The 12,410-nt window shown below is 39.4% G+C and overlaps 1 protein-coding gene across 11 annotated transcripts in view; it reads left to right on the top strand.

Moving 5' to 3' along the window:
• Positions 1-12,410, top strand: part of ptprt (protein tyrosine phosphatase receptor type T) — a 230,476-nt gene that overhangs the window by 138,622 nt on the left and 79,444 nt on the right. For 5 of the 11 annotated variants that reach the window (XM_054784605.1, XM_054784602.1, XM_054784601.1 and 2 more), the window contains exons 16-17: positions 1,080-1,136; positions 10,612-10,747. In XM_054784605.1, the coding sequence (XP_054640580.1) occupies positions 1,080-1,136; positions 10,612-10,747 (193 nt within the window). The remainder of the gene's footprint in view (positions 1-1,079; positions 1,137-10,611; positions 10,748-12,410) is intronic. The other 6 variants (XM_054784610.1, XM_054784608.1, XM_054784609.1 and 3 more) reach the window with 2 other exon arrangements.

Here is a 12,410-nt window from a genome sequence, read left to right as displayed (position 1 = left end):
AACTGTAGTCTTAAATCAGCGATAATACCTCATTGGTTTAACAGTCAGATGGTCAATGGTAAATAAATGCAGCTGTCTTTGCGATTATAATGATAGATGCCTTTCATGCTTCAAATATACCTCTTAAAATGCATGAACATGGAGAATTCTTGACAGGTAGCGGCAGGTGATCTGTGGCGGTCAAAATGAATCAGTGGCAGGCCGCAACAAATCAACAAATCAACAAATAGATGGGAAACACTGGGGAGAGACGAAACAAAACGCAACAACGTTTTATTTTAATTTTATATCATTTAAAAAATAAACAATATTTAAAAAATAAAAATTAATTTGAATTCATTTTGAATGAAAAAATAGATATACTTGTTTATATAATAAAGATATATAATTTTAAAATTAGGTTTAGTTTTGTTTTTTTTTCAAAAAATTTATTAAAAAAATAAAAAATAATTTTTAAAATTAATTTAGAATTAAAATAGATTTAGGATTTTTTTGCTCAGGAACTAAGTACACAATGTGCACAGTATACTTACGGAAGCGTACTGACAGAAGTATTCCGTTTGAGACGTGTTCATTAGCTGTAATCACCTGTAAGCGAGGCGGAGACGTTGGTGTGTGTGATCAGGCTGTGTTCATGTAACAACAAGCCACAAAGTTATGTGTTTCTTGTCCACCATCTTATCCTCGTCCATGCTTTTACTTCTTCATTTTCTGTGTAAAAGAAAAAAAAAGTTGTTTTCCAAGCCTCCAGCCTGCAGGCTGACATGGATCAGATCCCAGTCGTCACCACATTTGCATTAACCCCGAAACTTAACACCACCTCAAATGCACCTTTGTGGGCCCTTTCCTGGCGGAGGGTATCTGAGCTCCGCCATGTTTGTTGATGAGAATGTTCTAGAATGATCTGTGAGCGCTTCTGTCCTCTAGAGCACACTGAAGCTTGATGCAAACCTTCATGTGCCTTTTTGCTTAGACTATTCTTTCTTCTGTCCTTTTTTTTTTGTGGTTGTTGTTTTTTTTCTCTCTCCTGCCTGTCCCTCTCATGCTGGCCGGCGGGGACGTGCGGCGCGGGGCCTTAGTGGTGATAGGTAGGGGACAAATAACCACGCCGTACATTCTAGTCATCCCAAGCGAAGGTGATTATTGCTTTACAGGCAGAATATTTGCTTCCCCGTGTCATCACAGTCAACACGACACAAACCCTCACTCATTTTTGGTGGTTGCAAACCTAATACCCCCCCACTCCACCCACCCCCACCCGTCCAACCCATCCCCTTCCCCATCTTTGTGTTGATGGACGTTATTTTTGTAGGTTTTTTTTTTTTTGGTGTCGTCTTTCCTTGTCATCATCATTTTGCAGCATTTGTTTGCTTGTCTGCTTTCGGTGTGGCTGGCTGTGTTTGAGCATGTACACACACACACACACACACACACACACACACACTTAAGAACTTGAGAAGCTTTTTTGGCTTCATTGTGTCACTTCCCAACAAAAGTGTGAATTGGTGCACTTGCGTACTTACAGTACACATTCTTTTGAGTGCACTGTCAGTGTCTGGATGTCGCACTCAAAACGCCCAAAATGGACACTTACCACCCCCAGCAGTCGCCATCTTGGCTACGTAGCAGTGGGGGCAGGACTAACTTGAGTGTTTGCAATTCCGATTTAAAAAGGCAAGCAGAAGAAGAAGCGGGTAAAAACTGAGATTGTCATTTCGGGTAAAGGATTTGGAGACAGCATTACACTGTCAGAATGTGTGCCCTCAGGAACCCATCACAGAAAGCTCAGTAGTCCCCCCCGGCACTTTCAAAAGACAGTTTTTACCGTCCAACAATTCTGTTATATTAAATGAAGACCAGTCAAGCATTAGGACCAAGTGAAAAACGCCCCACCCCACCCCAGCTGAAGCCTGTTTCCCTTTAGACCGCCCACTAGCTGAAGCTCGAACACGGACGGGAGCTTACGTTTAGGCTCAGTTCCCATGGTCCAAGCATGCATCGTTCCACGATAAAGTTCTTAGCTTGTGGATGAACTTCTTGTGGTCCAAAAGGGGCTAAAGCATGGGGTGTCCAAAGTGTGTCCCGCAGCTTTTTTTGTTTTTTTATATATTTAATGAGAAAAGTCATAATTTTACGAGAATAACGTTGTAAGTTGTAATATTATGAGAAACAAACAAAACAATGAATAAAGTTTTAATTTTTGGAAAATCTGATTTCCGAAGAAGTTATAATGTTACTAGGATGAAGTCAAAATATTATGGGAATAAAGTCATAATTATGAGAAGAACATTTACAAGATGAAAGTTGAAATAGTTGATATTTAAAAAAAAAAAACACCAGAACAAAATGCTGTAAATTTATGAGAATAAAAATCAAAATATTAAGAGAAAAATGTTGTGTTCTAACCAGAAAAAGTCAATTTTATGAGAATAAATTCATTTTAGTCATTTTAGTAGCATAAAATTGAAATATTAAAGAAAAAAACATAATTTTTTAAAATATTATGACAACCACACAAAGCAAAATAGAGTTGCATTTTTTGTTTATTAGGTTGGGGAAAAAGTTATGATATGGGAATAAAGTCAGAATATTACGAGGAGAACATTTACAAAGATTATTTAAGAATGAAGTTGAAATATTTGGAAAATTTAAAAAAAAACAACAGCAAAAATGGGGAAAAAAAGAGCAAAAAGTCAAGTTGATACTAATAGTAGGCTTTTTCACCTACATGACAAAGCTGAGATGCAGTGTTTTCTTTCGATATATATAACTTCTTAGCACATCTTTACAAAATATCAGTGGCCAAGTTGCATCCTCGCTGGAAAAGGTTTGGACACCCCTGGTGCAAGGCGATTGGATGAAGGTGTGTCACATGATGCGCAACTAGCAGAAGAGTAATGTACTTATTGCTAGCGTGACTTTATGTTGAACATTGCAAAACCTTTGGCTAAACCTTGCTGCTGTGTGAACCACGTCCGCGCTCGTCCGCGCTCGTCCGCCTCGTCTTTGAGGGGAAGTCCTTGTTTACAAGCTTTTATCAGATGATTTGTGATGTGTGTTTTCACAGTGACGAGCTTATGTTGGCCCGTGAGAGTATAGGGTTTATGAGACGTACTACATGTGATGTACATCCTAGAGAATATACTGAGATGTACAGTATATGTATGTATATGAGATATACATCCACTGAAAGAGCACATTTATATTGGTTGATCCTTCCAATTAGCCAGTAAGGCCTGAGGCTTTTCCATACCAGGTGCATTTCCAGTCTTCCTAAATCAATTCCTCTCTGACATGACAGCAATTAATCTGATGTCAGTCCTCCCCCTCCTCCCCGTCTCATTTATTATACTAATACTTTTATTCTAATAATAAATGATGAAGATCTTATGATGACAGGCGTTCGCTCGTAAATCCAGTCATGCATGTGAGCTGAATCGTGTTTACCGTGCACGCCTGTCATAATCCAAAATTTAATGATGGCGCTCATTGTCCCACAGGAAACACAGCTTATGATTATATGACAACGTACCAGTGGAATGAAATGCAAATATTACCACTATCGATATTACTATTACAGTACTGCTGTTAGTCCCTGATGTTACTATTACTGTTATTATTGGCACTGAGTGGTAGCAACAACAGTGATGGTTTTGGGACAGCAGTACACTGTGGGAACTACTACTGTACTGTATGCAGTACACTTATTTAAAGGTACTGACTGAAGTATTCCTTCTGAGACACAGCAAAACTGTATCAAATGATCGACTCCTCAAATTTACAACAACATTTCTTTGTATTTTTGACAAGTTTAGAAATATTTCGGGGTTAGGAGGGACAGAAACTACTACTACTTCTACTACTACTATGATTATCAACCACTATCTCAGGGGCTCAGGGGCCATTTGCTGTGTTTTTATTGGCCCGCGGCACATTCTAAAAATATACTGTAACAAGAAAAGAAAAAACCCCCAGCAAAAATCAGCAGTAATTTGACAAGAATAAAGTCAAAATATTATGAGAAAAAGTTGTAATGTATCAAGCAAAAGTCGTAATTTTATGAGGAAAAATAGCATACGTAGCATAAAGTTGAAATATTGAAGAAAAAGACGTGTGATGAGAAACAAACAAAACAATGAATACAGTTGTCATTTTTGGAAAATTAGGTTGTAATGTTACCAGAATAAAGTCAAAACATTATGGGAATAAAGTCATAATTGAAATTATTTAAATTATTATGAATTATGAAAAGAAAATTTACAAGAAGAAAGGTGAAAGAGTTGGAAATGAAAAAAAAAACAGCAGAAATGAAAAAAAAAACGGAATAAAAAAAAGAATAGAGCCAATATATTAATAGAAAAAAGTCGTATTCTAATGAGAAAAAAAGTCACATTTTTACGAAAATAATCTCTTAAAATGAGTAAAAGTAAAACATTTTAGTAAGAGTTTAAATATTAAAGAAAAAATATTATTTTTTAAAAGTTGTAATATTATGAGAACCAAACAAAACAAAATAAAGTTGTAATTTTTTTTATATTATTGGCTAAATCATATTATAAAAAGATAATAACATTTACAAAGAGTAGAACAAGAACAAAGAACAAAGAGTGAAGTTGATACTAACAATATGCTTTTTCACCAAAGCTGAGATGCAGTTTTTTCTTGAAATATGTAGAACTTCTTAGCATATCCTCATGTGTTGCTTTACAAAATATCAAAGTGGCAAAGTTGCAAATGTTTGGACACCCCTGCAATATCTGATACAGATTGCAGTAGTGGTAGAACATGTCGTATTCATCTTATTGTTAGGATCAGAGTCGCCTTTTCCTATCCACGCAGAACACGCGTTTAGCGCAGGGCAAGGCGATGCATTCTCTGCAAATGTGTAAAGGATGTGCATCGCTGCCGTGTCAAACTGGAATGAGAAACACAAAAGCTGATTTATCAGACACGGCGCTCGTGGTGTAACGGTACAGCTGCTGCCTTTTAAGGCAAGAGGGCACGGCTTCCAACATTTTTTTTTCTAAGTATGTGAATGTGTTATTTTGCACTCAGAATAATGTAACATGAGAGAACATGAGAAAGTGTCTCCAAACTTTTAACTGGTAGTGTAAATTCAAGTTAAATACTACCACCAGTGGTAGTAGTAGTAGTAGTATTTGTAGTAGTAGGTTGAAAAGGAGTCATTCCAGAAGTGCAAAAAAACTAGTTGGTTTTGACACATAAATAGGTGACCAGTTCCGTTTTAATTAGACCTTTGACCCCAGCTCCCTCCTCCAGTCTGTTGTCACTGAGAAAATCAATAGTGAGCTTGCTGCAGTTCATCAAGCTAGTCGTGCTGACTTGTACTTGGAAATGACCCATGCAGGCGCGCCTGTGCTCTAGTCAGGGGATGGCGGGGGGGCTGTGACTTGAATGCAGACGCTTCATTAGAGAGGAGACGCAGGAGCGCATGTGTGACGTACACGCTGCTGCTGTGTGTGTGTTGCCACCGTGAGGTGTCACTTTCAATCGTCGTTGCCATTAGCGGCGAGGTGCGCTGCCGTCGCTGCTGCCGCTGATGCAACAAGGTGCTGGTAGTTAGCTGAGCGCAAACGTGGGCGTGAGCGAGCGTGACTGAAATACAAGAAGAGTCCAAGACCCCATCAGCGCTGTCTAAACCACCACTGACCCGTGCTGGCTCACGCACACACACACACACACACACACACACACACAAAGTGACCCAAGGATGTTTGCGTTCTCTCACTTAGCAAAACAGCACAAACATCTCCTCACTGGGTGGGTGGGGAGGTGTCGGGGTCAAAGGTGCCTGGCTTTATTTCTGACTGGGGCGTCACGTTCATTTCGTCATTATTTATTATAATCACAATAAAAAAGCTTTCTGACAAAATGACTGATGAGTAATTATTGCATATCTCTCAATTAATTAATCTCAGTTTGTGCAATCAATCTCAAGTGATTAATCACAATTAATCACGTTTGCCTTTTTAATCGCCACCAACACATGAGCAATATGCAACAGTCCAGGATTAATCACTTAGGTTTATGTGATTAATTTCATTATTATTCTCTAGGTCCCTGTCATGCATTTTTGACTGGGGCGTCGCATTCATTTCTTCATCATTTCTTTTACTCATGATGAAAAAGCTTTCTGACAAAATGACTGATGGGCAGTTACTGTAAATATTCATCTCAATGAATTCATCTCGGTATGTGCGATCAATGGTGTGTGATTAATCACAATTAATCACATGTATGCACTATTAATCCCCATCAACATGCGAGCAATGTGCGGCAGTCTACAATTCATCACGTAGAGGTGCAATTAATCATGGTAATCATGTGGGTTTGTACAATTAATCTCATTGTTAATCACTCCCGCTGTTCGGTAATAGAATACGGTTAAACCTCGGTCTTCCTACACCTGGATTTGGTTTTCGATGAAAATTCTTGACAAATATAATCATTTCACACTTCAATTATTTCGTAAATGAACGCTGTACTAATGGGCTAATTTGCTCAGCTCTAGTTTATAGCTGACAGAGGGATAAGAGACTCGACACAACAACAAGACATGATAAACATTCAGTGTGTGTTAATGCACACACAAATAATACATCTTTAAAGTACACACACACACACACACACACAGCATAGTTCAGATCAGTAATCCTGTTAAACATACTCAGTCATGCTAACGCTTATCCGCAGAGGATGCAGGCAGCAAACCCCCCCACCACCACTAAACATGAAACTTGCATAAGGTGCACGCTGCAGACAGACTTGCAGCCAGGAGTTGCATTCATTTTCCGTACATTATGCATGCATGTGTAAGTCAACATGTGTTTGAATAAATATGGAATCATATAGGACACTTTATGTTTACATGCACTTCTCTGCCTGGCTGGGAACACGTACTGCATATGCAAGAACACACACTCTGTCACACACACACACACACACGCACACGCACACACACAAAATAAAAATAAAGACGCACCTAATATCTCATTCGGGGCCTCTGTGAGAATCAATCTTCTGCGTTTGGATGAGATTAACTTTTTAATATCTGCTGTCTTACCCATAATTCCCCTGTGAACATTTCATCGTGGAATCCGAGTGGGATAAACAACAAGAACAAATAAAAAATGTAGACAAACGCATTATTATACCACACGTACACATCACATAGGATTGCTGTTGTCATGGTTACCGTCGCAAACACAGCTTTGAATAAATGAAATGCTCCGTGTTAACAAAGTCCGTTTTGGCCGTAACAAATATCGTATCTTCATTTGTTTTTCTACGTTAGGGCAAGAACTTTCTTTGTTTTGACTGCTATCGTGACACTTGGTGATGCTAGCTCAGCTAACTAGCATTTTAACCCTCGTGCAGTATTGACCTGCTTCTTCTCTCCTTTTTAATGGTGAATTGCAACCACTCGACGGAAACATTTTCGCCAACGTTTGGATTGCAACGTAAAGTTAAATACACAAGTGTGCACTTATGCACTTCCGCACTTAAAAAACTAAGTCTAAGTACGCAAGTGTGCACTTGTGCACTCAAAAAACTAAGTGTATGTCCGCAAGTGTGTGCACGTATGCACTCAAACATGCTCTTAGGAACGCAAATGACAAAGTGTAAGTACTCAAGTGTGCTCTCTTTCACTCAAAGACTGAATGCGAGTACACAATTGTGTACCTATGTACTCAGAAGACTAAGTGTAAGTAAGTAAGTGCTCCAGTTGAGACGCAGCCAAGGCCAAAAACTTGTGCAGCACCTGGCAGATGTGATGGTGGATGCTCCACAAGATGGCCCCTAAAGTCTTGTCTGATGAGCAGCCATCCATGATGATTAGTTCCAAGAAACTAATACGTACGTGTTGTCGATCAATCTTCTTTAGCCGTGCTGGGTTCTTAACCACCCCCCTCCCCCTGGCCACATTAGCTCTAGCTCAGTCAGACCGCGGGTGGGATGGGTGGAGGGGGCTGAGGGGCCTTTGGAGTGGACCAGAGTGCTGTTAAATGGAGCTGAACCCATCAGCAGATGGCCTCCTCCACTGTGACACGTTGAACTGGTCAAGCCGGTCCACGGTGAGCCGGTTAAGTGTGGACAAATGGGGGTCGCGTGCTAATGTGCCAGGTGACGCTTAGTACGGAATGATGGAACCGTGATGAACCTCTGGGGCTGATTAGGAGGGCAGGGAGGACGGAGGTGCTTGAACTCACCCCGCCTCCTGTGTGAGGAAAACGTGCATGACGGGGGAGGTCTTTATGATATTGGAAAGGAGCCGGACAGGAAGTGAAGAACTTTTTTCACTTGTGAGGACGCTTAAATCTTATTGCTTGATTTATTCTCATATTAAGACTTTTTATTAAAAAAAATATTCCTGTAATATTAGAACTTTATTCCAATATTTATAATTCTTTGTCTTTCTTTGTCCTTTATTTTATCTTAACCTTCCTCGTCTTCACTTAGGGGACCCCTGACCTTTCCCTGAAAACATTTTCTCTTTTTTTGCACACAAACACATGACCTTCCGATCTTTTAAGCTTGGATAACCACACTCTTTGACCCCCACCTTACGGCCACCCTCTGTTTACAATTCACTGCATGTTGCACGTGACCTTGAATGCACGTGACCATGACCGTGTGCGTCGGTGCACCTGCACATGTGTTTTTGCTTGTGTGAACATCGGAGGATGCTCTCTGAGTGAAGCTTGGTGTTTTTCAGCACTTGACATTTTGAAGGAGTCTTCCGTCGCTTTGGCAAGAATGGTCTTAAAGCAAGGACGCCTTCTCTTTACAACCGTGCAAATGTCAAACAGAACTTCAAGCGCAGAGCCCAATCTTTTCATCATCTTCCAAATACACTGGAGGGAAATAAGCCTTTGATCCCCTGTTGATCTTACAGGTTTACTCCACTTACAAATATATGAACTGTCCATGTTTTTAGAGTAGTTTTATTTTAACAGAGAGAGAAAGAATGGAAAAAAATAACTTCAATTTTATTCTGAAATGAATTGAATTAAGTTCCTAAAAATGTTATAAAAGTCACACAAACACTCTTCCATGAAAACCTCTCCACCACCATGGTAGAGACGACCATGAGAAAGACCAAGATCTGCCCTCAAGGACAAGATTGTAGACCTACCCGAGGGATGGATGATAAGACCATCAAGAAGATTCTAGACCTACACAAGACTGTAATGGACTACAAGACCACTAACAAGATAGGAAACCTACACAAGACTGTAATGGACTACAAGACCACTAACAAGATAGGAAACCTACACAAGACTGTAATGGACTACAAGACCACTAACAAGATAAGAAACCTACACAAGACTGTAATGGACTACAAGACCACTAACAAGATAGGAAACCTACAGAAGACTGGAATGGACTACAAGACCATCAAGATCATTATAGACCTAATCTACAATAAAGACCATCAACAAGATTGTAGACCTACACAAGACTGGAATGGGCAGTCCATTGTCTTTGCCGCTTATCCCCATTAGGGTCGCAGGGGTATGCTGGACCCTATCCCAGCTTACTTATGGGCGAGAGGCGGGGTCCACCCTGGACTGGTCGGCAGTCGCAGGGCACATATACAGTAGACAAACAACCATCCACTCTCACCTTCATACCTATGGACAATTCATAGTCTGCAATTAACCCAACATGGATGTTTTTGGAATGTGGGAGGAAAACCCACGCACGGGGAGAACATGCAGACTCCACTCAGAGATGCCCAAGCGGAGTTTCGAACCCAAGTCTTCCCGATCTCCTGCGTGGCCAACATGCTGACCACTCAGCCACCAGACTACAAGACCATCGACAAGATTGTAAACCTGCACAAGACTGGAATGGACTACAAGACCATCGAAAAGATTGTAGACCTACCCGAGGCTGGTATGGACTATAAGACCATCAAGAACATTATAGACCTACACAAGACTGGAATGGACTACAAGACCACCAATAAGATTGTCGATCTGGACAAGACTAGAATGGACTAAAAGACCATTAAGATGATTGTAGACCTACACAAGACTGGACTAGCCTACAAGACCATCAACAAGATTGTAGACCTGCACAAGACTGGAATGGACGACAAGACTATCAACGACATTGGGAGCACGGTCAGCAAGGAAAGCATTTAGCACGGAGCTCTTAGCGTGCATCAGGTGGATTCAGCAGAGAAATGGAGAATATGAATCCAACAACAGCATCCCTGCTGTCAAACATGGAGGTGGAAACATTCTGCTTGTTCTTCTACCTTTTAATAGCATAGTTGTTGATATTGTTGCAAGAAGAGTTCATGCTATTCTTACCAAGCAAACACACGACGGCTTCAACACACTTTCCACAGCAAGCGTGCACTGTGTTCATCGTTTGTGATGTTGCCTCCTGCATGCTGACTTTCCAACATCTTCACCTTGGGATTGTTGCCTCTGTGTGTGTGTGTGTGTGTGTGTGTGTGTGTGTGTGTGTGTTTTTTGCTATGTTTGTAATGTGTGTGAATCACCTGGCTCATTATACACTATTACTTTCCCATGACTGCGTGTGCGTGTGTGTGTGTGTGTGTATTGTGATATGTAGGCGCGTCCACGCAGGACTCGGACGCCATCGAGCCTGAGAAGCCCGTTGACGGCACGGTCAAGCTAGCCGGTGTGATCACCGGCATCCTCATGTTCATCATTATCCTTCTGGGTGTGGTCCTCACCTTCAAGCGCAGGTTGGTCATCAGACTCAAAAGATGTATTTGTGTGTTGAGACGTTTCTGACACACTGGAACCTCTCATGTCCGACACAGTCGTGCCCACACCCCTAAAATTTGTAAACATTCGCCAGGATACACAAGTTAGTAAGAGTTCTAGTATGTTAAAGCCCTCAAAAAGTGATTTAGTTGCCGAAATAATCATATTTGGATGGATATTTGCCTGCTTGGTGAGTTCAAATGTAAAGGATGACAGAGTGTCCCAGAGTCCCCCACACTCTTTTAATCCAGGGGTGTCCGTTTTTTTCCAGTGAGGGCCACATAGTGAAAAATGAAAGGATGCAGCTTTGCCCCTTTGACATTTTGTATCATGTAGATATGCTAAGATGTTATATATATTTCAAGAAAAAAAACTGAAAAAGCCCAAATATTAAATTTTTCTTTTTAAATAATCTTTGTAAATTTTCTTTTTGTAACATTAGGACTTTATTCCCATAATACTATATGTTTTTCCCCAGCCTCATTTTCCAAAAATTACTTTATATGGTTTTGTTTGTTTCTCATAATATTACGACTTAAAAAAAAAATACTATATTTTTTCTTTAAAATTTCAACTCTATGCTACTAAAATGGCATTATTTTTCCTTACAATATTACAAGTTTATTCTTGTAAAATTGTGACTTTTTTCATGTTGGAATACAACTTTTTTCTTCAAATATTTTCACTTTATTCTTGTAAAACTACACGTGTCTTTTCGATCTCTGTAATAAAAAAAAAAATTTTGCAACCATTTCAACATACTTGAACATACTTGACTTTTTTCCCATAATATTTTGACTTTATTCGTCTAACATTATCATTTTTTTCTGCAACCTAATTTTCCCCAAATTACAACTTTATTTGTTGTTTCGCTTGTTTCTCATCATATTATAACTTTTTAAAACATCTTTTTCTTTATATTTCAACTTATAAAATTACGACTTGTTCTAGTTAGGTTACAAGTTACTACTTTTATATATTGACTTCATTCTTGTAAAATTACTTCAGATTTTTCAATTTTGCTGTTGGTTTTTAATATATATTATACAAAAAAAACATGGGCTGCACTTTGGACACTCCTGCTTTAATACTTGTCCCTCAGGGTAAAATGTTTGGACCCCACCCCCAATCCCAAGCTTTCTGTATTTGCCATATATTGATTATTGGTCAATTCTAAATTGTTGGCGCGATGGCACGTTGGAGCATGTTAGAGGTTCCACTGTCGTTTGTAACTCACATTCACTCACTGGCCACTTCATTGGGTACATCATCTAATGAGATCCAATCCAAACGTTGGGCCTTTGCAAAAATCAATCAAAAAAAATCATGTGGACTTTTGTTTTGAGCTTTTGATGTATCAATATGTTTGTTCTTGTGTAGTGTATCATGCTGACAACTCTCCCTAATGTTATGGCTAGTGAGTGTGCAGGGTGCCCCTTAAGTCTGAGCACAAAAACCCATACTAAGATAGTCTACACTTACGAAAAAAATATAACATAGTATTTATAAATATTGTATTTGTATGTACTGTATTATTTTTAAGGCACAGTATATTTTATTATTATTATGATATATAATTTTGTTTTTTATCGTAATTATTAAAATGATTACTCTGTTTTAAATAATTACTTCATGTATTAT

This window comes from Dunckerocampus dactyliophorus, chromosome 8 (genome assembly GCF_027744805.1).
Source record: "Dunckerocampus dactyliophorus isolate RoL2022-P2 chromosome 8, RoL_Ddac_1.1, whole genome shotgun sequence".
In the NCBI taxonomy this organism is placed as follows: Eukaryota; Metazoa; Chordata; class Actinopteri; order Syngnathiformes; family Syngnathidae; genus Dunckerocampus; species Dunckerocampus dactyliophorus.
Note: the sequence above shows the minus strand (reverse complement) of the source record. Positions and strands in the feature narration are given on the sequence as shown.